General features: G+C 40.6%; 1 protein-coding gene across 4 annotated transcripts in view; it reads left to right on the top strand.

The window, feature by feature from the left end:
• The window catches only part of SS18 (SS18 subunit of BAF chromatin remodeling complex), a 92,677-nt gene that overhangs the window by 53,524 nt on the left and 12,994 nt on the right, over nucleotides 1-26,159 (top strand). For 2 of the 4 annotated variants that reach the window (XM_073631500.1, XM_073631504.1), the window contains 5 exons: nucleotides 2,135-2,239; nucleotides 16,536-16,628; nucleotides 18,969-19,091; nucleotides 23,962-24,095; nucleotides 24,219-24,286. In XM_073631500.1, the coding sequence (XP_073487601.1) occupies nucleotides 2,135-2,239; nucleotides 16,536-16,628; nucleotides 18,969-19,091; nucleotides 23,962-24,095; nucleotides 24,219-24,284 (521 nt within the window). In that variant the 3' untranslated portion in view covers nucleotides 24,285-24,286. The remainder of the gene's footprint in view (nucleotides 1-2,134; nucleotides 2,240-16,535; nucleotides 16,629-18,968; nucleotides 19,092-23,961; nucleotides 24,096-24,218; nucleotides 24,287-26,159) is intronic. The other 2 variants (XM_073631502.1, XM_073631503.1) reach the window with 2 other exon arrangements.

Genomic DNA, 26,159 nt, shown 5'->3' with positions numbered 1-26,159 from the left:
TTTGCCCTTGGGGTTCTTGTAATTTTGTTAAATTTGCATGCGCCTGTGACATGGCAACCAACTATGGTACCTAAACTTGTCCATAGGTAATGCTTTAAAATGCTTTTTATATGTTATGAGTTTAGAGTTAAATGTCAGCTGTGGCACTAAAATTATTGCTCCGATGTTAGCAGCAATACCTCCTGTATTGTGCAATTACTGTTTACATATGCATGCTGAACCTACTTGTGCAGTTGCATTTGAGTGCTTGGGAGGGCTGGGAAGAGAGTGTTAACATTTATTTATTTATTTTTTTTTTTTTTTCTTCATTTAACTTTATTCCTCTTACATTACCCTGCCTGTGATAGGCTTTGGGCTGTGAGAAGTACTCTTTATGGAGATATCGGCGGTCTGTGTCTCCCCTGCCCTCCAGGGCAGCTGGTCAAACACAGAGTGACAGCTCTAGAAAACTGTAAAAGCATCATGGCTGCAGCTGCAATCCTGGTATAACCACTTGCTGCCTAGGAGGACGTTTATATATGTATGCTGGGTGGGCAGTGGTTAAAAGCAGCTTTGAGGCAAGGTTATATCAAGGTGAGATGTATTTAACTCCTATCTCTAAAGCTGCACTATAGGCAGTTGAAAAAACAAATCCTTAACTTAGACTTTAAAGCATAACTAAAGTCCCGCTGTTATTAATTGCAAGCAGGCAGCCCATTTATTGCAATAGAGACATGCAGTGTCACTTCTGCAATTAAAATATATTTATATGTCTGCTCTCAGCAGTCAATGGCTTCTAAACTGAGCTGCAAGTTCCCATCTCAGCTTGCAGCACTGGCCTGATCCTGGGATTACTGACTCCTGCACATGTACAAGAATGACGTCATCCTGTGCCTGCTAAAAAAGATGGCTGAAAACTGGCTCACAGAAGAAAATGCTGGCCCCAGCGAGAAACTTGGACCTTTGGAGGAAAGATAAATATTGATCCCTTTAGTTCCACTTTAACAAAGTTTAGCTAGTATAAGTAACCCAAAGAAGTATCGCCTCCTATATCAAAAAACTATTTAGGGTAGGTCCAAGTGCTACATGCTGTTGCTCTCTGTCTTACCTATCCTGTGGTTGCTGAGCAGTGTGGTTGGATATTTGCCCTCCCTCCACTGCTTTCAACAGTGCTGCTAGGAAGGAGACCAATCTATATTTAGGTGTGCATGTCGGTGCTCTTTTCTGGCAGCAGGGGTGCTTTCAAGACCATTCATTGCACCAGGGGGAAGATGAGCTTCATTCATTACACAAGTCACAATAGTAAAAATCACAGCCCCTCTTCCCTAAAAATATAATACCAGACAGAGACCCACCCTGGCAAAGCACCTTTTTGCCATGTTGATGACAGTGGTTGTGAGGGTCTGTGGACTGGGTCTTATCTGAATGTGGAAGCCCACTTTAACAATAAGGGGGGCCCCCAGATATCGCCCCCCCCCTGACCCAATGTGAATGAGTATCCTTCTCAAAATAAAGCAAATTTACCCTAAAAATGAAAACACCCAGACTTTTGACAAATCCTTTATATTTATATTTTTACCCCTCAATGTTCATACATCGTCAGTCACGTTGTCCAATGCTGTAGGTCCTCATCCATCACTATGAATGATGGCCACCAACAGCTGAATAAGTGGAGCAGGGATGAGTCACCGGTAGTAAGCGTGCAAGGGGGTGGGGTGCTGACAACCAGCATCTCTGAACTGGAAATGTCCCATTTAGCAGTGGTAGGAATTCCACTGATAAATGTTTCACTTCCCACTGCAGCTGGGAGGTCTGGTCTGTGGTTAAAAAGTGCAATAAATGCTTTAAAAAAAAATAAAATAACACATGCGTTTAGTGAATTGCTTGCTTCTGAGATAAATACCACATTAATTATTTTAACGCAAAAAATGACTGCAGTATTTATCTCGGTAAATTAACCTCACAATATCAATCATGTAAGCACGATTATACAATGGACATACTTCGTCTTCTGTGCCAGTTTTGACAATGGCGAAACTAAAACAGGTTTAGTTACTACCCATAAAAAAGCATTTGCCCAATGTCCTGATTTAAATGCTATTGGAAACTAAAATTTTATATCCAATTATTGAAAATTATGTGTGTGTAATTTTAGGTCCACCTCAGCAGTACTCAGGCCAAGAAGATTATTATGGTGAACAGTATAGTCATGGTGGGCAAGGAACTCCTGAAGGCATAAATCAGCAATACTATCCAGATGGTAATTATGTATATTATATTTATGTTTACATAAGTGTACATTCTGTAGCTCTCAGAACTTATAGAATAAGTAGGGCATTTCATGTCTGTGCATACGTTTTTTTTTGTTTTTTCTTTGGAGTAGTCAAACATATTGTTGCAATATATTAGTCTTTTGCATTTTAAATTGTAATATAGCAAATGTAATATTTATATTTTGCTGATTTGGAGTCCTTAGAGCATACAATGTTCTTGCACGTGGTCCCATTATCTGAAAAACCATAATGTCACACAAATTGCTGCTTGTAGTTCCCTGTGCCTTCTGTCCAATGCACGTGGTGTTCTTGGTCCCTTCCTTTACAGTAGGGATGCATGCAGTGTTTGTAAAGCCAAAGTGTTCTTTGAGGTAGAGTACAGAAAGGTTAGAATCCCTGTCAGTTTATTTTTTGTTGTCTGTGTCCCATTGGGAAGATTTCCTTTCACTTCTTGACTTGGACGTAATGGGAAGTGAGAGGAAATTTTAACATTTAGATAAAAACTGTAAAATTTGGAATCTCCCATCACTTTCTTAGTTGGTAATAAACTTTAACCAGGACGAATACAGTGACTGAATCTATGTAGCGGGGACAGGCAGCAATAAAAACTACACAGGGGATTAAATCCTTTGCCACTCCATCTAAAACCTAATAAATACCATAAGTTTTGGCTATACATACACTTTAAAGTGAAGCTAAAGTCTGCATTACTTATCTCTGCTTCAGTGATCTGACACCCATGAGGTCCCGCACCAGCATCTTCTCCCCGGCTTCTTCCGGGTACAGGTCTTTGGCTGTCTTAATTGGCTGGTGTGGGATGACATCACTCCTGCGCATGCACAAGAATTCAGTCAGTTGGGAACACAGGCACTATGCTGGAATGTAAACTGAGCTGCGGATGTGTAGCTCAGTGTACATTCTACAGAAGATGCGATTTAGGTAGGTTTATTTTCTTGCATTGCATGCCTCTTCTGCAAAAAAGAGCCTGCCTGCGCACAGATTTTTAATTTTAACTACTTGACCACTGGGCACTTAAACCCCCTTAATAACCAGACCAATTTTCAGCTTTTGGTGCTCTCACATTTTGAATGACAATTACTCAGTCATGCAACACTGTATCTATATGAATTTTTTGTCCTTTTTTTCACACAAATAGAGCTTTCTTTTGGTGGTATTTAATCACCGCTGGGTTCTTTATTTTTTGCGCTATAAAAGAAAAAAGACCGAAAAATCTGTAAAAAAATAAATTTTTCTTCATTTCTGTTATAAAATTTTGAAAATTAGTAATTTTTCTTCATATATTTTGGCCAAAATTTATACCGCTACATATCTTTGGTAAAAATAACCCAAATTAGTGTATATTATTTGGTCTTTGTGAAAGTTATAGCGTCCACAAGCTATGGTACCAATATCTGAAAATTGATCACACCTGAAGTACTGACGGCCTATCTCATTTCTTGAGACCCTAACATGCCAGAAAAGTACAAATACCCCCCAAATTACCCCTTTTTGGAAAGAAGACATTTCAAGGTATTTAGAAAGATGCATGATGAGTTTTTTGAAGTTGTCATTTTTTCCCACAATTCTTTGCAAAATCAAGTTTTTTTTTTTTTTTTTTTTTTTTTTTCTTTTTTTTTTTTTTCACAAAATTGTCATATTAGCAGGTTATTTCTCACACACAGCATATGCATACCACAAATTACACCCCAAAACACATTCTGCTATTACTCCCGAGTATGGCGATACCACATGTGTGAGACTTTTACACAGCGTGGCCACATACAGAGGCCCAACATGCAGGGGAGCACCTTCAGGCGTTCTGGAGCACCCAGGCCAATTCTGACATTTCTCTCCTACATGTAAAAATCATCATTTATTTGCTAGAAAATTACATAGAACCCCAAAACATTATATATGTTTTTTTAGCAAAGACCCTAGAGAATACAATAGCGGTCATTGCAACTTTTTATCTCGCACGATATTTGCGCAGCAATTTTTGGAACGCGTTTTTTTTGGAAAAAAAACTTTTTTGCTTTAAAAAAAAACAAAACAGTAAGGTTAGCCCAATGTTTTTGCATAATATGAAAGATGAAGTTACGCCGAGTTAATAGATACCTAACATGTCACCTTTCAAAATTGCACACGCTTGTGGAATGGCGCCAAACTTCACCACTTAAAAATCCCCATAGGCGACGCTTTAAAATTTTTTACTGGTTACAAATTTTGAGTTACAGAGGAGGTCTAGGGCCAAAATTATTGCTCTCGCTCTACCGATCGCAGCGATACCTCACATGTGTGGTTTGAACACCGTTTTCATATGTGGGCGGGACTTACGTATGCATTCGCTTCTGCATGCGAGCACACGGACAGGGGCGCTTTAAAAAATTTTTATTTTTTTTTATTGTTCATTTTACTTTATTTATTTTAGTTTGACACTTTTTTCCAAAAAAAAAAAAATTTTGATCACTTTTATTCCTATTACAAGGAATGTAAACATCCCTTGTAATAGGAATATGGCATGACAGGTCCTCTTTACAGTGAGATATGGGGTCAATAAGACCCCACATCTCACCTCTAGGCTGTTCCTGAAATAAAAAAAAAAAAAAAAAAAAAAGATCCTGGCTTCGATCATAGCGGTGAGTCGGTAGAAGCACCGGAGGGCGGCGGGAGGGGGGGGGCGTCCCCTCTCGCCTCCCGTAAGAACGATCAAGCAGTGTAACAGCCGCTACGATCATTCTTATGGTGTAGGGAATCGCCGGCTGAAAAAGATGATATCTGAATGATGCCTGTAGCTGCACCCATCATTCAGATATCCCCGCACAAAGTCAAGGACGTCGTATGACGGAAGGCGGGAAGTGGTTAAAACGCTTTTTTTTTTTTTAACACAAAGTTGTCCATTTATACAATATTTCTAACACATAGCATGTATATACCAAAAATGACCCCCCAAAATAGATTCTCCTACTATTCCTGAGTACGGCAATACCACATGTGTGAGACTTCCACAGCCTGGCCACATACAGAGGCTGGGTACGGCTGAGCATGGCTGGGTATTGCAGAGTATCGCCGAGTATGACTGGGTATGGCAGAGTATGGCAGAGTATGGCTGGGTATCACCGAGTATTGCAGAGTATGGCTGGGTATCACCGAGTATTGCAGAGTATGGCTGGGTATCACCGAGTATTGCAGAGTATGGCTGGGTATTGCAGAGTATGGCTGGGTATCACCGAGTATTGCAGAGTATGGCTGGGTATTGCAGAGTATGGCTGGGTATCACCGAGTATTGCAGAGTATGGCTGGGTATGGCTGGGTATGGCAGAGTATGGCTTGGTATGGCAGAGTATTGCGGGTTATGGCAGAGTATTGCAGATTTTTGTGGGGTATTGCAGAGCATGGCTGGGTATGGCAGAGTATGGCTGGGTATCACTGAGTATTGCAGAGTATGGCTGGGTATTGCGGGATATTTCAGGGTATTGCAGGGTATGGCAGAGTATTGCGGGGTATTGCAGGGTATGGCAGAGTATTGCGGGGTATTGCAGGGTATGGCAGAGTATTGCGGGGTATTGCAGGGTATGGCAGAGTATTGCGGGCTATTGCAGGGTATGGCAGAGTATTGCGGGGTATTCCAGGGTATGGCAGAGTATTGCGGGGTATTGCAGGGTATGGCAGAGTATTGCGGGGTATGGCAGAGTATCGCAGGGTATGGCAGAGTATTGCGGGGTATGGCAGAGTATTGCGGGGTATGGCAGAGTATTGCGGGGTATGGCAGAGTATTGCGGGGTATGGCAGAGTATTGCGGGGTATGGCAGAGTATTGCGGGGTATGGCAGAGGGAATTGCAGAGTATTGCACAGCATTGCAGGGCATGCAGAGTAGTAGGGATGGCTGAGCATGGATGGCTGGATGTCTCTGTGCAGCGCTGTGGGCACTACAGATGCAGCCCACAACGCTGCAGCCATCCATCCATCCGCCTCTTCGGTCACTGTGTACCGATCGGTACACAGGAGGGGAGGAGAGGGGGAGGAGAGGAACCGGCGTCATCAGATGACGCCGGTTTGTTTACATGTGATCGCTCCGTCATTTGACGGAGCGATCACATGGTAAACGGCCGCGATCAGCGGCCATTTACCGGGATCTGTGATGCGCCGGGTCCTGTGGACCCGGCGATCACGGATGCTCTCGAGTGCGCGCCCTAGGGGGCGCGCGAGAGCAGAATTCTGGGAGGACGTCCCTGGACGTCCTCCCAGAGTTAAACAACCGCCCTGTAGCCGTCATTTGGCTATGGGCCGGTTGTTAAGTGGTTAAACTTAGTTTCACTTTAAGGGTTTGTCTATTCTGTGCACAGGAATTTCTGAATTGGACCAGATTTATTTCAATATAATTAATATTTAAATTATTTATACACTTTCTTATAGTTTTGGTAAATATACAGTAGTGCTCAAAAGTTTGCATACCCTGGCAGGTGGTGAAATTTTGGCATTAATATTACAAATATGACTGATCATGCTAAAAAACTGTCTTTTATTTAAAGTGGTGTTCCAACTGAAATTATACTTTTTAAATAAAAATACCCATATAATACACAAGCTTAATGTATTCTAGTAAAGTTAGTCTGTAAACTAAGGTCTGTTTTGTTAGTTTATAGCAGTAGTTTGTTATTTTATAAACTTACAGCAGGCCATGGCCATCTTAAGTGTGGGCATCCAAAGCCAGACTGTATTTCTTCCTGGATCTCATCCTTGCAGATCTCGCACATGCTCAGTTCAGCACAAGCAGTGTAATAGGTTTCAGGTCAGGTTTCCATAGCAACGGCAGTGTCAGAGGAAGTTGCCGCCCCTTCCCAGAAGGCATTGCAAACAGGAAATGATGCGATGGGCCACGGCCAGGGAGGAGCAAGTGAAAAATGAATACAGCAGATATACAGTAGGTGCTGAGAAAAACAATAAAAAAAATATCCAACTCGTTTACAGTGCACAGTTTAGTGAGGGAAGTTGTAAAAGTGGGTGGAACTCCACTTTAAGGATAGCAATCACATGAAGCCATTTATTATCACATAGTTTTTTTGGATCCATAATAACAGAAATCGCCCAAATGACCCTGATAAAGTTTACATAACCTGGAATGTTTGGCCTTGGTGCACACACAGGTTAAAATGGCAGTTAAAGGTTAATTTCCCACTTTTGTGGCTTTTTAAATCACAATTGGTGTCTATATATAAATAGTCAATGAGTTTGTTAGCTCTCACATGGATGCACTAAGCAGGCTAGACAATGAGCCATGAGGAGGTAGAAAAGAACAGTCAAAACACCTGCGTAATAAAGTAATGATACTTTACAAAGATGGAAAAGGATATAAAAAATATCCAAAACCTTGAATGTGCCAGTCACCACTGTTCAATCACTTAATAAGTGGTGGAAAATGTGGGGATCGCTTGATACCAAGCCAAGGTCAGGTAGATCGAGAAAGATTTTAGCCGCAGGAACTGTTCGGGATACAAAGAAAAATCCACAGGTAACCTCAGGAGAAATACAGGCTGTTCTAGAAAAAGATTGTGTGGTTGTTTTTAAGGAGCACAATACAATGATACACACTGTCTTTTTGGAGAGCAGCCTGTATTTCTCCTGCGGTTACCTGTGAGTTTTTCTTTGTATCCTGAGCAATTCTTCCACCAGTTGTGGCCGCAATCTTTCTTGGTCTACCTGACCTTGGCTTAGTATCAAAAGAGCCCCTAATTTCCACTTCTTAAGTGATTAAACAGTACTGACTGGCATATTCATGGTTTTGGATATCTTTTTATATCCTTTTCCATCTTTGTAAAGTTTCATATTACCCTGTTACACAGGTCTTTTGACTGTTCTTTTCTACCGCCTCATGTCTCAGTGTCTAGCCTGCTTAGTGCACCTATGTGAGAGCTAACAAACTCATTGACTATTTATACACAGGCACTAATTGTGATTTAAAAAGCCAAAAATGTGGGAAATTAACCTTTTAATTGCCATTTTAACCTGGGTGTGTCATCTTCTGTGTCTGTACCAAGGCCAAACATTCCAGGGTATGTAAACTTTTTATCAGGGCCATTTGGGTGATTTCTGTTATCCTGATTTAAAAAGGATCCAAAAACTATGTGATAATAAATGGCTTCATGTGATTGCTAGCCTTAAAGCGGAGTTCTGCTAAAAAAAAAAAAAAGTCAGCAGCTACCAATACTGCAGCTGATGACTTTTAATAATCGGACACTTACCTGTCTCAGGGTCCAGTGATGCGGGTTAACGAAGCCCCGCTTGTCTCCCCCTCCTCTCGGCAGCGCCGGCATTCTAAGCGTGGGTGCCCAGCTGTGGCTTCACAGCCTGGCACCCATTGCGCATGCGCAAGCTGTGCCATGACTGGCCGGGCAATCATCTGCGACCTGTGACGTGTCCCAGATGATTGCCGAGAGAAAGGTGATTTCCCTTCCAGTGCCGCGGTGGCCGGTAGGAAGTGGGAGCTGGGACTCTCTGAAAAGAGGGTACCGGCACCCCCCCAAAAAAAAAACTACTTGCCAAATGTGCCATGTCAGGGGGTCACCTCCCATAAAGCAGAAGTTCCATTTTTGGGTGGAATGCCGCTTCAAAGAAGACACGTTTTTGGCATGATCAGTCATATTTTTAATATTAATGCCAAAATTTCACAATTTCTGCCAGGGTATGCAAACTTTTGAGCACAACTGTATGTAAACTGTTTTATGTATGTATTTTTAAAAAGGCTTTTACCAGTATTAAACTGATTCTTAATTATTTGCAATGCTTATATTGTATTTAATCATGACGTTTAGCTTGAAATATGTCCAGTATTCTTTGTTCTGAGTAGCCTACTGTGTATGATGCAAACAATGGAATTCTCATTCACTCTGAAGGTGGTATATTAAGTTGAATACTAAATACGACTTGGGTATACTTTCTTTTTCTATATTACTGAAATGTTATACACTTTTTTGGAAAAGAAAATTATTTTAAAGGCTAAGTTCACCTTTTTGTTCCTCCTTTTTCTTTTAAAATTCCAGCTCCCCTATGTACCAATATAGCATTAATGTACTTCTTTTGCAAAAATAAAACTGCTTTCCATTAATTCTACACAGGCTTGCCTCTCTTCATAGCTGTTTAAACACACTGTTCGCGATTACTTTTGCTTTACTTCCTGGACTAACTTTAGGTCATGACCCCCCCCCCCCCCCGCTCCAAGCAAGAAAATCTAGCGCACATGGAAGGCCACCTTCGCCTGGTGCTAAAAAAAAAAAAAAAAAAAGCATCTGAGTTCCAGATAATACCCTGCTTATATCTGGCCTTTCTTCAGTCTGGTCTTCCAGTGCTTTGCTTTAAGTGGCCTTGAGCACCGTTAAGGGACAGGTTTTTGCCACACACATCCTTTTCCAGAAATCCCTTGCCTCACAGTCTCCAAATGGCTCATGAGTTAGAGAGATGTCTTTTGGATGTTCACACATGTCGGGTAGCCTTCTTGAAAGCCATTACATCGGTTTAGGCATGTTTCTGAGTTAGTAGCCCTTTTTTGTAAGGAACCTTTTCTTATATTGCACAAGGGCAAGGTGGTCTTGAGACCAAGACCTTCTTTTCTACCCAAAGTTGTCTTTCTTTCACTTCAATGAGGCATATTGTCTTTTCTCTGTATCCTGCAGCCAAAATGCACCAAGGAAATTACCTTACACTGCCTAGATGTTGTCAGGGCTATCAGTCTACCTGGAAGACACTTCGTCTGTTCAACAGACTGAGTCCATTTTTGTCCGTCCTTCAGGTCTTTGAAAGGGGCATCCTGACTCTCACTCCACTATTGCCAGGTGGATCAGGCAACTTAAGCCCATAGTAAATCTGGTTTCTCCAGATTAACTCCTATCCATCGAGGCATTTTGGTATTTGCAGAACTTCTCCCTGGAGGCAACCCACTGCTTGCATCAGGGCTGAGGGCTTTTGAGAGGAATACTTGAGCGGAATGCTGTGATGTTTTTAGGAAGATATGTAGAAAACACTATTGGCCCCTCCAATGAGCCATGATCTACCTGCATTGCATTGAGAAGCACAGATATGAAATCGCTGGGTTCAAAATAAAGATCTGCTTTGGTAAGGAAATGGCACTTGGAAACTGGTGAGCACACAAGCATGAGGTAAAAACAACATTCAAAAGAGCACACTGAGTCTGGTGGATTGCATTAAGGTATGGAGCTGTTACTGTTTTTAAGGCTAAATGAATTCTAGTTCAATAACAAGTGTGAGCACAGCACATCCATTTGTATAAAAAGTTAATATTAGGAAGTTTAGTTAAAACGCAGTAAGAAAGACAATTTACATGTTTTCCTGCATACTGGGTAATTTTTTTTTAAATCTGGCTGTAAGTTTCAGCAGCGCTGCACTCTACTTAGTAAGAGTGTAGGCTAGAGATGCCATTTAAGCAGAAGGACCAGATTGGTGCTCGTCTCAATGACAATGCAAATCTTTTTATATTGAATAAAGTATGGTAAGTACAAAATATTATCTTCTCTACTGATCTCTTGTGGGCAGCTCAAGTATGTGGTTGTGCATTCTGAGCATGAATCCGCTGTCGCACCTCTAGAACCATTTAGGGCGAGTAATCTGTACAATCATTTAAGCGATCGTAAACTGCTGGGCGTTTGTTTTTTTTTTTGTTGTTTTTTTTTGTACCCTGAAAGGTAAAGCCACAATGTGCTAGTATGCATAGCATACTAGCACATTATGTTCAATTTACCTTTAAAACCAAGCCCTTCCAGCTTAGGTAAAAGTCAGAGATGGGAGTTTACTCCCACTTTAAATTTCCTAGTGCAGTTATTCATGTCCCCTTCACCAAAACACCCCCAATTTCTTTCTTAGCAGTTACCATGCTGTACACACTTGTGCACATAGAGTGGTAGTTTTTCAGTAGGAGAGAAACACTAGAAGACCATGTGTGGTATATCTGTTCAGCTAACAATTTCAGTGTTTAAAGTAGAACTAAAGATACAACTTTTTCCCCAATTTGGACATTCCTTTCACTTCCTGTCCCATGGCCAAATCCGGACATGAGAAGAAATCCCTCCCAAAGTGAGGAAATCTCTGGTGGTCACCAGGGTCATCAGAGATGGTGTCCCCACTTTGATGATTTCACTCTATTGCTGTCCTGGGGACAACCCAAAAGTTCGGAAGTCCTTTAACTTTAACGTGATGATGATAAACAGGACAAACGGGGTGAAACTCCCTGATGATTGGGGGGGCACAGGCTGCAATAAAAACCTGACAGGCGCTCTAATCCCTCTATCTATCCAAAACTTAAAAAATGCCTTTGGTTATACTTAAAACGCCAAAATATCTAAAGGCGTATTTAGAGATGACCTGTTTTCTGTTCTGTTCATTCCCACGAGGCGGATCCGCTGCCTCGGAGTCCGCCTCTGTCCGCCGACTCAGCGGGAGATCTCTCTGTTGATCTCCGCTGAGCTGGCGGATGACAGGTCCCTCTCTGCTCACTGAGCGGGGAGGGGCTTGTCCAGCGCCGCTGCTGCCTATGGAGAGATCAGACGAAAACGGACAGCATGTCCGGTTTCATCAGATCTCACCCGATCCGCCAGCGATGGATGCGAATGTGGGGCCATCCGTCTGCAGATCGGACCGGGTCGGATATCAGCGGACCTGTCCCCGCTGAGATCCGTCGCTCCATAGACTGGCATGGAGCGCCCATTCAGGTCCGCCGTCAAAACTGAGAGGCGGACCTGAGCGGTCCGACCGCGTGAAAGGGGCCTAACACTTTTGCGATATCTTCATCAATGATGAAAATGGTATGTAGCTACTTATTCAGAAATACTGTTAAACTATCTTTTCCTACTCTGCCATTGTTATGGATAGTGAGGAGCTGTTAATCACACAGATTTCTTTCTGCTTTGCACTTGGTTTAGGCTTGTGTATTTCCACATGCAATATCACTCTTCTTTTCCTTTAACCACTTCAGCTCCGGAAGGTTTACCCCCCTTAATGACCAGGCCATTTTTTGCGCTACAGCACTGGGTTACTTTAACAATTGCGTGGTCGTGCGACGCTGTACCCAAATAAAATTGATTTCCTTTTTCCCCCCACAAATACAGCTTTCTTTTGGTGATATCTGATCATCTCTGCGTTTTTTATTATTTGCGCCATAAACAAAAATAATACCGACAATTTTTGGGGAAAAAAATATATTTTTTACATTCTGCTATAAAACATACCCCATTAAAAAATGTAAAAAATCTAAATTCTTCATAAATTTAGGCCAATATGTATTCTGCTACATGTTTTTGGTAAAAGAAATCCCAATAAGTGTATATTGATTTGTGCAAAATTTATAGCGTCTACAAACTATGGGCTAGATTTGTGGGGTTTTTTTACCAGTAATGGTGGCGATCAGCGATTTTTAGCGGAACTGCGACATTGCGGCTGACAAATCTGACACTAAGTGACACTTTTTGGGGCACATTGACACCAATACAGTAATCGGTGATAAAAAATGCTCTGTCATTGTGCTAATGACACTGGCAGGGAAGGGGTTAACATCAGGGGTAATCAAAGGGTTAACTGTGTTCCCAAGGGGTGCTTTGACTGGGGGAAGACAGATTTGTGTTCCTGCTTAGCAGAAACACAAGATCTCTATCTTCCCCTCTGACAGAACAGCGATTTGCCTTGTTTACGTAGGCAGACTGCCGTTCTGTCTGCTTCAGGAATGATCGGCGGTCCCAGCGGACATTTGGTCCATAGGACCCGCTGATTGGCTCCCGCTTTGTCCAATTACAAACAAACTGCACTGAAGGGTCGTCCTGCTGCAGTATATGTGCATGAGGCGTGCTGGATGCAGTTAAACTCAAACCTCAACCTTAATATCCTTTCCCCTTGTGTGTTAAAATACACATGGTAATCCTCACAATTTTTCATTTGTGAGCACTGGTGCCCTCACTTCATTACTGACCAGTTAGGGTTTCCATTTGTGCTGGAGAGGAATATCCCCTTGCATATCCCAAGTAGCAAGTGAAAACAACTGCAAACTATTCTTTTTTCTGGTGATGCAACTAGGGTTTCCACCTGACCAAAAAAATATGCTAATGTTTAGTAGGGAAGTAAGTCCGGTATTTTATAGAGGTTTATAAACCTTTGATGCAACTGTATCATTCTTCTAGGATCTCTGCCATAGGAATTTACTGAAGGGCTGAAAATAGTCCAATACCTTAACAGCAAAAAAGGAACTACGAGGGACGGTCAAGTCAAACCGGGACTTTTGCGTTTATTTGATAAAAGAACAAATTTCAAGGCATGGCAACTGCATTTATTTTACATACTCCCCTGTTACCTTTTATAAATGAATCCCATCATTTAATTCTTGGAAAGCTTCTTCCTAGAAAGATTTGTCAGTATGCCTGAACCATCATAGGACAGCCTGCTTCACTTCGTCATCAGTGCCCCACAGAAAGATTTGTCTCTTGTACAATTTCATGAGCGCTTATGCATCGATTATCCAGGATCAGGCATTCCACACGCTGAATGTAAACAGGAATGACTGCTGTGGTCTGGGAACCACCATGGCCGGAAATTGTCACTGACGAACGTACGGCCATGTTTGAATTGTTTACACAGTTTAAATGTCTTACTGTGGCTGAGTGTTTCATCACCGCACTGTGCTTGAAGTCTTCTGTAGATACGCCTTCTTTCAATAGACACTTCATCACTACACACTGTTCCATGCACGCACTAACATTGTTGTCTGCCATCTTGATTACCAGTCTCTGGACTGGCCTGTGACACCTGCGCTGCCTATCAGTAATAGGACACGCTTGCCGCTTACTATTGCGTGTAGTACTGCCACGCTAGCATCCCTTTTTTTTACCTGTAAAATTATAAGTCTTGGTTTGACTTGATTGGCCTTGTACTATTGGTGTGTAATCAGTGGATTGCATGTGATAAACCTGTTTCCAGATGTACAGTTGTGCTCATAAGTTTACATACCCTGACAGAATTTATGATTTCTTGGCCATTTTTCAGAGAATATGAATGCTAACACAAAAACGTTTCTTTCACTCATGGTTAGTGTTTGGCTGAAGCCATTTATTATCAATCAAATGTGTTTACTCTTTTTAAATCCTAGTCAAAACAGAAACTACCCAAATGACCCTGATAAAAACTTTACATACCCCAGTTCTTAATACCGTGTATTGCCCCCTTTAACATCAATGACACAGCTTGAAGTCTTTTGTGGTATTTGTGGATGAGGCTCTTTATCTTTTCAGATGGTAAAGCTGCCCATTCCTCTTGGCAAAAAGCCTCCAGTACCTGTAAATTCTTGGCCTGTCTTGCATGAACGGCATGTTTGAGATCTCCCCAGAGTGGCTCAATGATACTGAAGTCAGGAGACTAAGATGGCCACTCCAGAACCTTCACTTTATTCTGCTGTAGCCAATGAAAGGTCGACTTGGCCTTATGTTTTGGATCATTGTCATGTTGGAATGTGCAAGTACGTCCCATGCGCAGCTTCCTGGCTGATGAATGCAAATGTTTCTCCAGTATTTTTTGATAACATACTGCATTCATCTTGCCATCAATCTTAACCAAATTCCCTGTGCCTTTGTAGCTCACACATCCCCAAAACATCAGCAATTCACCTCCGTGTTTCACAGTAGGAATGGTGTACCTTTCATCATAGTCCTTGTTGACTCCTCTCTGAATGAAGCATTTATGGTTGTGGCCAAAAAGCTCAATTTTGGTCTCATCACTCCAAATGACTTTGTGCCAGAAGGCTTGAGGCTTGTCTCTGTGCTGTTTGGCGTATTGTAAGTGGGATACTTTATGGCATTTGCGTAGTAATGGCTTTCTCCTGGTGACTCGACTATGCAGCCCATCTTTTTTCAAGTGCCTCCTTATTGTGCATCTTGAAACAGCCACACCACATGTTTTCAGAGAGTACTGTATTTCACCTGAAGTTATTTGTGGGTTTCTCTTTGCATCCCGAACAGTTTTCTTGGCAGTTGTGGCTGAAATTTTAGTTGGTCTACCTGACCGTGGTTTGGTTTCAACAGAACCCCTCATTTTCCACTTCTTGATTAGAGTTTGAACATTGCTGATTGGCATTCTCAATTCCTTGGATATCTTTTTATATCCCTTTCCTGTTTTATACAGCTCAACTACCTTTACCCGCAGATCCATTGACAATTCTTTTGCTTTCCCTATTACTCGGAATCCAGAAACGTCAGTGCAGCACTGGATGAAAGATGCAAGGGTCTGTCAGCAGTCCAGAAACTCATTGCCCTTTTTATACACACTAATTACAAGCAAACAGATCACAGGTGAGGATGGACCTTTAATAGACATTCAAACCCCTTTGTGTCAACTTGTGTGCATGTTATCAGGCCAAAATCACCAGGGTATATAAACTTTTGATCAGGGTCATTTGGGTAGTTTCTGTTGTGATTTATGATTTAAAAAGAGTAAACACAGTTGATTGATAATAAATGGCTTCAGCCAAACACTAACCATGAGTGAATGAAAAGTTTTTGTGTTTATCATTCATATTCTCTGAAAAATGACCAAGAAATCATAAATTCTGCTAGGGTATGTAAACTTATGAGCACAACCGTATATGGCTTAAGCTTATGCTTAGTACAATGTTTTGGTTAGCAGGGATTTTTCTTATTACAGAATCTTTGGATATAGCAATGGGTATCGCAACTATAGCAGCTATAGACATGCATAAATATGTTTCCCTTAGTCATTCTTATTGCTATTCTGCATGCAAGACTGCCACAATCCTTCTCCTTTTTTTTTTTTTTTTTTTTTTTTTTTAGAATGTAAATCTATCTACTTGTGTTTTAGGTATTTAAATGTTCACATTGGACCTACGTTTTTTTTTGTTTTTTTGTGTGTTTGTTTTTTTTCTCTTCTGTAGAAATTATTTAGTTTCTGTGATACACTTTTTTCTTTCTTCTTCTTTTTTTTTTTTTTTTTTTTTTTTTTTTTTTTGTGTTCTTTGCTACAATAACTTTTATATTTTCAGTCTGTTAAATCAGTTAAGCCCTTTAATTGATAAGCAGATCTTTACAGTTTTATATTACTACTTTAATTGAGGTTGTTAGAAAAGCATTTCCAGCCATTATTGTGCTTCAAATTGCTTAATAACTTTCTCTAAGTCTTTTAATGTGAAAATATTCTTAGCATTCGTGAGCAAGTAAGACTAATTATATGCATCTCCAGCAAAAGGCCATTAACGTTTCTTCCTGTTTCTTGTCGAATTGATGTAGGTCATAATGATTACGGTTATCAGCAACCGTCGTATCCTGAACAAGGCTACGATAGGCCTTACGAGGATTCCTCACAACATTACTACGAAGGAGGTATCTATATACCTTCACACTCACACACACACACTCTCACACACACACATATATATCTATTTTCATTTGTAACTCCCCCGGAATGAGAAATCTTTCACAGAACATGTCCATATTAAGCTACAGTGCCTTGCAAAAGTATTCACCCCCTTGGCATTTTTCGTGTTTTGTTGCCTCACAACCTGGAATTACCATGGATTGTTTGAGGATTTGCATAATTTAATTTACAGAACATGCCCACAACTTTGAAGATCGTGTCTTTTTTTTTTTTTTATTGTGTAGCAAATAGGACAAAATAACAGAAAAAGTCAATGTGCATAACTATTCACCCCCCTAAAGTCAATACTTTGTAGAGCCACCTTTTGCGGCTATCACAGCTCCAAGTCGCTTTGGATAAGTCTCTCTATGAGATTGCCACATCCTACCCCTGGGATTTTTGCCCATTCCTCCTTGCAAAACTGCTCCAGCCCCTTCAAGTTGGATGATTTACGCTTGTGAACAGCAATCTTTAAGTCTGACCACAGATTTTCTAATGGATTGAGGTCTGGACTTTGACTAGGCCATTCCAACACATTTACATATTTCCCCTTAAACCATTCAAGTGTTGCTTTAGCAGTGTTTGGGGTCATTGTCCTGCTGGAAGGTGAACCTCCTCCATCCTAGCCTCAAATCGCACACAGTGTGGTACAGGTTTTGCTCAAGAATATCCCTGTATTTAGCACCATCCATCTTTCCCTCAACTCTGACCAGTGTCCCAGTCCGGACTGCTGAAAAACATCCCCACAGCATGATGCTGCCACCACCATGTTTCACTGTGGGGATGGTGTTCTTTGGGTGATGTGTTGGGTTTGCGCCAGACATGGCGTTTTCTTTGGCCAAAAATTTCAATTCTAGTCTCTTCAGACCAGAGTACCTTCCTCCATACGGAGTCTCTCACATGTCTTTTCGCAAGCTCAAAACGTGCCATTTTGTTTTTTTTGCTGAAAGTAATGGCTTTCTTCTGGCCACTCTGCCATAAAGCCCAACTTTATGGAGTGTACGGCTTATTGTCGGCCTATGTACAGATACTCCAGTCTCTGCTGTGGAACTCTGCAGCTCCTCCAGGGTTACCTTAGGTCTCTGTGCTGCCTCTCTGATTAATACCCTCCTTTCCAGTTTTTGGGTTGTGTGCGGCCGTCTCTTGGCAGGTTTGCTGTTGTGCCATATTCTTTCCATTTGGTTATGATAGATTTGATGGTGCTCCTAGGGATCATCGAAGATTTGGATATTTTTTTTATAACCTAACCCTGACTACTTCTTAACAACATTGTCCCTTACTTGTTTGGAGAGTTCCTTGGTCTTCATGGCAATGTTTGGTTAGGGGTTGCCTCTTGCTTCGGTGTTGCAGCCTCTGGGGCCTTTCAAAAAGGTGTGTATATGTAATGACAGATCACGTGACACTTAGATTGTACACAGGTGGACATCATTTCACTAATTATGTGACTTCTGAAGGTAATTGGTTGCACCAGAGCTTTTTATTGGCTTTATAAGAAAGTAGGTGAATACATACATTTTATGGGCTTCATAACAAAGTGGGTAAATACATATGCACATGCCAATTATCAGTTTTTTTTATTTCTGAAAAATAGATTTATGTATAAATTTTTCTAATTTTACTTCACCAACTTAGACTATTGTGTTCTGATCCATCGCATATAATTCAGATTAAAAAAAAACTTTGACCTAAAGGCTATAATGTAACAAAATAGGTAAAAAGCCAAAGGGGGTGAATACTTTTGCAAGGCACTGTATATAACAGAGCTCTAAATGTTGGCTTCGTTTTTTACTTCACTACAAAGCAAGGTCTCAAACACAGCAGTTTTCACAAACACACATTGACAGTAACTAAAACATGTTAATTTTCTCAAGTTTTCCAGAAAAGTAACCCATTAGATCTTTCTCCAAGCTATCTTTCTACATGCACACAATTTTGTCTTTTAGGAACCAGCTTTCTGATCTTGTCTAGCTAGTCTGTGCTCCTTCAGCTGTCTCAATGTTTTACTTTTACTCTTGCTATCATGGTCTCAAGACTGTGATACTTTAACTTTATTGCTCATTTGCCAAGGATGCTCCAACAACAATGCTGCAGTCCAAACTTGTAAAACTAGCTTTAAGTTTGTGGGCTGATTTCCTTATGTTTTTGATATATTTTTTTTTTTTTTTTTTTTTGTGTTTTGGCATTTTTATATTGGTTTGGTTTTGCATTCTATTTTATTTTTTTCCCCCCGTTTTTTGGTGTTGGTTGTAAAAACTTGAAATAAAAGCGAACATTCATTTTTCTTCCTTTTCCTAAATCCTCCTTAGGTAACGCTCAATATGGACAACAGCAGGAAACCTATCAAGGTCCACCACAGCAGCAGGGATACCCATCTCAGCAGCAGCAGTACCCTGGCCAGCAAGGTTATCAACCCCAGCAACAAGGATATGGTAAGTATTAACCCATTTGTGATCACCTATCATAGATTTAAATCTCATAGGCTGTTTTTATTTAATGTATTTGCCTATCACAACCACAAGAACGTCTCAGTCACATCTCAGTAATATATGTGAAAATTATGGTATATAGGAAATCCGCCCACTCCTATAGTCCAAACGCCGCGCCAACTGGAAACAAAACTTCAAATTGAGCAGCCACTTCTGTGTGTGTAAATGCGTGTCCAACCAACAGTGAAACCAAATAGCAGCGCTAAATCAATTAACCTAAATAAACAAGTGTATCACTTCCATAAACAGTGAAATTATTGCAAAGATATGAAACATAAAAATCCACAATTCAGTTAAAATAAAGTGAACCTTATCCTAAGTGAATATGTGAATAATCAATTAAGTGAATAAAGGATCTGAAAATGCAAAAAAACATGTGTAATAATAGGAGACTTTTAAATCAAATAAATGTGAAAAAGTCCAAAAAGTAGTGATGAATAAATAATGCTTTCTTTGGTGTTAATCCGTGATGTGATATAGTGTAGATCTTCAATAAATCAATCTTCCACCACACCTCTGTGACTGTGATTCCACTCCCCTTAGGCAAACAAACTCACCAGCTCCTCTTGCCTCACACTCTCGTGTTTGGCTATAAGGCTTTAACCCACACAGAAGGGGGCAAAATAATGACCTCCAGTGGTCCACCGTTACACATCCAGAGTTATTCAATAAAGTGCTCTTTTGTCCTGCAGTAGAAGGCTGTACAAATCAAACCCACAGCTACAATTCCGAAGACGATGCAGGAGATTGACAGGATCTGCTGTTGGTATACCTCCTCGCTCTCCATAAATTCAATTCCTAAATGGTTTGTGTCTGATAAAACTGAATCAGTTTTCGTCAGGAACTGGTCACAACGTACACCTTGATAGCCCTCCTTGCACCAGAAATCGTGGATCTCAAGTTAGAGATGACACTAGTTTCAATTAATCCAGACAAGCTCATGACCCCAGCTTGGCTCATGAGCTTGTCTGGATTAATAATTTTCTAGCAAAAAATACTGATTTTAACTTGTAAGCAACAAGTATCAGAAAAAGGTTTAGTCTTTAAGTGGTTAAACTGACCTAGTTTACAGACTGACTTTCATTCCTTTGATCTAAAAGAAAGTGTTACAATGTTTCTCTTTGTCTCCCAGAGAACTCTATGCACTGAATCAGGAAAATGCTGTTTTAAGATGCAAGGGTGGTGGGGAGTAGAATCTCGATTCTTTGATCAATGTTAATTCCTTATCTTGGTGTACAGTACAGGACTCAGAATCTTCCTTTCTGTTTCCTTATTGTTTGCTTAAAAAAATAGTAACGTCACATGGAGTTGGTGTGGTTCTATGAGTGTTAATTAGGGGTGACTCTAGCAATCTTTTTTTGTCATTGCACAATTTCCTGAAGGTAGTCAGCATATAACATGTGGTCTATGAATACGAGTCCTGTGCTGTATTCCAAAATAAGACATTTTACGGGCAAGTCAAACTTTTTTATGCAGCCTTAGTGTATAGGGCATAAAGCTTAATTTTTCATTATCATTCTGCTTTAAATAAAAAATATAGCTTAACTCCTGGCAAACAGCAAAATATACAGATTAAATACATACTGTATATGGGAGCTGTTCTGCCTGACAATTGATTGATTTGTGTTTTTTATCTTATCGGTTTCTGGGATTTACACAGCCCTGTGACACAGCACAACCAGGTGGATAACCTTTTCTCTGTTATAGTGGATACAGTAATGTATTGGTGTCCCCTCTCCTATCTGCCCTGTCCTACCCTCTTCCAAGCTTAAGTGCTACATTAGGTGATTGCAAGAAGCTGTTAACCACTTGCTTACTGGGCACCTAAACCCCTCCCCTGCCCAGACCAATTTTCAGCTTTTGTCGCTTCTCACTTTTTGAATGACAGTTGCGCAGTCATACAACACTGTACCCAAATAGAGCTTTCTTTTGGTGGTATTTGATCACCTCTGGGTTTTTTATTTACTGTTAAATATTAGAAAAGACCGACATTTTAAAATAAAAAATACAAAACCGTTTTATATTTTGTTAATACATTTTGCAAACAGGTAATTTTTCTCCTACATTGATGGGCACTGATGAGGCGGCACTGATGAGGTGGCATTGGTAGCGGGCACTGATCGCAGCACTGCTAGATGACACTGATTGCTGGCACATTTTTGTACTGGTGGGCACTGATTTGTGGTGCTGTGGGCACTGGCAGGTGGTACTGGTGGGCACAGATGAAGCTGCTTAGCTTCTTACTCTTCGGGACCAATGTCCCTTCAACAGAAGCCGGTGATCGGCTTTTTTTTCTCCTCACGGTGTCAGCTTGAGTAGGAGAAAAAAAAAACGATTAGCGATCTTCTGTTTACATCACGTGATCAGCTGTCATTGGCTGACAGCTGATCACGTGGTAAGGGGCCGGGATTGACCCCTTACTCTGATCTGTGATCACCCGAGTCTCATTGACTCGGTGATCACAGCGCGTGGGGAGCGTGCAAAGGGGAGGACGTCTATTGACGGCCTCCCGGAGAAAAGTAGATCTGTGCTGTAGCCGTCATTCAGCTATAGCACGGATCTGAAGGGGTTAAACCAAATTTAGGTAATTAAACTAATCCTTTAAAAAAAATTGTTAATACATACTGAGTTGTATCAAACCTCGTTCACACTAGTGCAATTTTCAGGTATGTTAACATCAGTGTAGCACAGCACACCACATTTTTGGTCTAGTGCTACTTTGGTGCGGTTGTAGTGCGATTTTGGCCCTATAGCCTTCAATAGAAACTCACATGCATGCGTTTTTTGACTCGTTTTTGTAGGTTAAGGAGCCAACATCTTAACTAGTGACATCTGTCAGTAAAAAATTAAAAAAAACAGCATGGGGCCCACCTCCCCCAAAATTCCATACACGCCTTTTCAAGTATAATACGGATTTTAAGTGGGATCCCATGCAACGAAAACCCCCCAAAAATGTGAGGGAGCACCCCTCCCCAAATCTCTACCAAGCCCTTTATGCCTGCTATGGATTGTGGTGGGACACCCCTACCAGTTACTTAACATGCAGCATCCAGTCTCCCCCTACCAAAAAACACAGTAGTATCAAAAACCCATCAAAATGCAACCAGTTCTCGCTATAGAAGTGTACTGAAAAGCAGATCAAATTGCAGCTGCACTAGCATGAAACTATCCTCCATTTGTGTTTTATATCTAAAGCGAATAAATCCATGCTCAGGTAAAGATTTATAAGTGGAATTTCACCAACACAGTACTGTATGCTGATACCAAATACTACAAGATGAATATAAGAAAATTATGCCACGCTACTCTCTTCACATGTCCAAAATCAAACAAAGTGCTTACCGTAATCAGGGAAGGATCGTATCAAAGGTACATATACAAATAGTGACGCACGTGCTCTTAATGCTTAAAAAAATAAAAATCTCCAAATAAACATCTGATCACACTGCTGAAATTACATATACAGCTTATAATAAAAAATAAACAAAAAATATACTAATCAATTGCAATTTAAAAATTAAATATATTTTAAAAAATGCATTTTTTCCTCACATATGCTCATTATGGGATCCATAGTAAAAGCACCGAAATTGAGGTAGATACAAGTACACTGCTGCTCTCTCAGCTGTTGCTACTCACTCTGGTCTCACAGAATGGCTGAAATAGTTAAATAATACTGTTTTTTTGGGCTTTGGGAGGGTCCTATGATGTTATCTTAAATGCTCCTAGATGCAAACGCGGCAAAGCGGGCATTTTAAATGCTGGTTTGCAGCTGTCAAAAAAAATTTTCAGAGGAGGTTGCCTCAGCGTCCCGTTAAGCCTAATGGTAGGACTTTAACCACTTCAGCTCCAGATGCTTTTACTCCCTTCATGACCAGGCAGTTTTTTGCTATGCGGCACTAAATAAAAAAAGCCTGACAAGTTTGAAAAAAAAAAAAATTTAAGCCCTTTAATACATTTTGGACAAAATGAACTCTGCTACATGTCTTTGGTAGAAAAAAAAAATCACAATAAGTGTATAGCATCTTCAAGCTATGGTGTGTGTATATATACTGGAATTTTTATTAACTTTATTTTTTTATACTAACTGCCACTGACCAGTGACGTTTTTACAGTGATCAGTGCTAATATGCACTGTCACTTTATAACAGTGGCCAGGAAGGGGTTAAATGCGTGTCTAACAAGTGTGTGTGTGTGTCTGTGTACTGGGCATCTAGTTGCTTTCATTACCTGAATGAACAAACGAGATCCCCTGTCACTGAACACAGCTCTTGTGGTGTTTACATTCACAGAGCTGGGTTCATTGAAGCCAATAACTGACCACCGGTAGCTGGCATGTGCTGAGACGAATAACAGCACCAGTAAGTGTGCGCCCCCACCACAACATGCGGAGGTCGCTCAGCCATTGTATATGCATGCTATATGGTCAGCAAGCATTTAAGCCCATCAAACTGAGCCACCCATTTACAAGCAGAATGGAAATGTGTCAAGGGTTCATGAGCTTTAGGCTTTGTATGTGTAGAGATGAACCAAAATTACGTGATGAATGGCTCCATAAGTATGAACATCCAGAATGCTATTTGCATTGCAGCATATCGCAAATGTAACTTACTGTAACATTGGGCTGCTATGAGAAATGTCAGTAGCTTCTCTGGCATGATTTTATTCTGTTGCAAAAAACAAAGTGATGCCCTGACATTTTCCATTTTTACTGCTATTGGAGCCCTAATATGACATGAATTGATCTCTGTATAGGGTAACTTTTATAAAAGCTGTTTATATAATACATAGATTCTCGTGTACATTTCCATAGGTCCTTCACAAAGTGGACCAGGTCCTCAGTACCCTAACTATCCTCAAGGGCAGGGTCAACAGTATGTGCAATACAGACCTTCACAGCCAGGACCCCCACAGGCACAACAGCAAAGACCTTATGGATATGATCAGGTAAATTCTAGACTATCATCTTCTATTGATTAGGCATCAAAAATAGAAGTTTGCAATAACAAGTTAAATGTCTGTATAGCTTGGTATTCTTGCACTTAATATGTGTGTGCATTTTTGGTTAAGGAAAGTCTTCATGTGAATCAACGCTGTATGTTGCAACAAATACAAATAGTTCAAAAGCATGAGTAAAAGTAAGTATGCATTTGCAGTACAAGGTGAAGGTGATGTATTCTTTTTATTAGAAAGGCTTTCTGTAAATTCTCTTGTGTGAAATACCATGGCGAGACCTATAAAACTAAAAATCATGTGACTGTTCAGAACCACTAGGGATCTTGTAACTTATCATTTCTCAACCAGACTTTTTAGGTGTTCATGTTTTTAGACTTTTAGATCATTTATACATGCACAGCTATTTTTAAAGCTGAATTCCTAGCAGATAGTAAAGTATGCAGTTAAATTATTATTTGTGAACGGTTTTACCTGCAAAAGGATTTGCTAATGCTGCTCAGACATCCGGATACCCCTGCCAGAGAGCACAGCTAAGTCCCACAGACTACAGTGTAAAGTTCAACAATACAGCCTCTTTCAGGACCATCCCCTAGCCTGTTTTTTGACAGTGATGGAGCAGTAACACATTCATGATGATGTCCCTTTGTTCCCCCTTGTAAGCATGTTCACAGGTTTACGCTGACCGAATGCTGACCCTGTCTCCCATGGTCTGAGCACTGTGCAGGGAACTACACAAAGCTGATACCAGGAAAGATCCAGGTTCTAATGCCAGTTTTAAAAATACATTGAACTTGGAGCTTTATTTCAGGAAAATGGCTAAAAAACAAAATAACATTGTGTAGCAGAACATACCCAAAACAATTTAATAACAATTAATGTTCTTTAACAGAAGAACATACATTCCACGTTAATTCTGCTAAACTAAGTGTGTTCTATTAGTTGCCTGCAGTATTGCTCCTGTTTCTTCTTGCTGGAGAGTAGTCACTTCCTATTGGAAACTCTCTCACTCTCCTTGGTCTCAAAAACTATATGCCACTTTATGTAAATAAAATGTGTGCATTACCAGCCTTGATTGTATGTTTCCCCTCAGAGTACATCTGACAGAAGCTGTACAATGCTGATGTTCACAGGCTGCTGCTGCCACTGAGGTAGAAAGGAAGGGAGATAATGGACTCTATTCCCTCTCTTTTGCGTGTCTCTGGCAACAGAGTTTGTCCTGTCACCTCTCCTGCTTTGCCTTTCTCCCTCCCTAATCTGTGTTCTTTTGGCACAGTCTGTGTCATTCCCGTTTCCTCCCCCACTCTGCAGCAGCAAATCTTGAGACTATCAGCAGATCAGCCTCTAGTGGCTCTGATTTTCACCACAGTACCGATAATATAGAACAAATTAGGTTGTGCAGAGCCTTACTGGATTTACCAGTATAGCTACTTATTTTTAATCTTTTGCATAGCTATACCGGCAAAAGGGGCCAGCATGAAGTATTCTATCAGGACTTTTTTTCTGACTAAAATTTCAATTTAATTGACTGACAGTACTGTTCAAAGCAGAAGAGTTCCGACCTAGCTCAGAGTGCGGACATGTCTGAAAAAAATAAATAATAATCCAGTCATCTTAGTTATGCTTTGATCTGGGTCACTGCCACACCAATCACCTCTGTTGTTCCCATTCAAATAACCTTTTAAAATATCCTAATCCTACAGTATAAAACACAGGAAGATTATTCATACACCATGGGTTATAGGCGTGTACCTTCAAATGATTGGAGACAGGCTTTTGAAGACACGCCCCCTGGAAGCCTCCCCTATGATTTTTGCCCACTCAGCTTTACCAGCTTATTACTCTTCTTTTTTTTTTTTTCATGTTCAATCAACCCTCACTGTCTTCTCATACAACATAGAAACATTTTATCCGGATCGATGCAACCTTGGTAAAACCTTGGGAGTCATACTTGCACCCTATGCTGTAGGAACAACTTGTAATGTTGCTTCAGGCAATGGAGGCTCATGCACATTTATGTTGGTATTTGGTGCAATATGTTGAATTAGCCGCTGGGTG

Source organism: Aquarana catesbeiana, linkage group LG05 (assembly GCF_042186555.1).
Source record: "Aquarana catesbeiana isolate 2022-GZ linkage group LG05, ASM4218655v1, whole genome shotgun sequence".
Taxonomy (NCBI): domain Eukaryota; kingdom Metazoa; phylum Chordata; class Amphibia; order Anura; family Ranidae; genus Aquarana; species Aquarana catesbeiana.
Note: the sequence above shows the minus strand (reverse complement) of the source record. Positions and strands in the feature narration are given on the sequence as shown.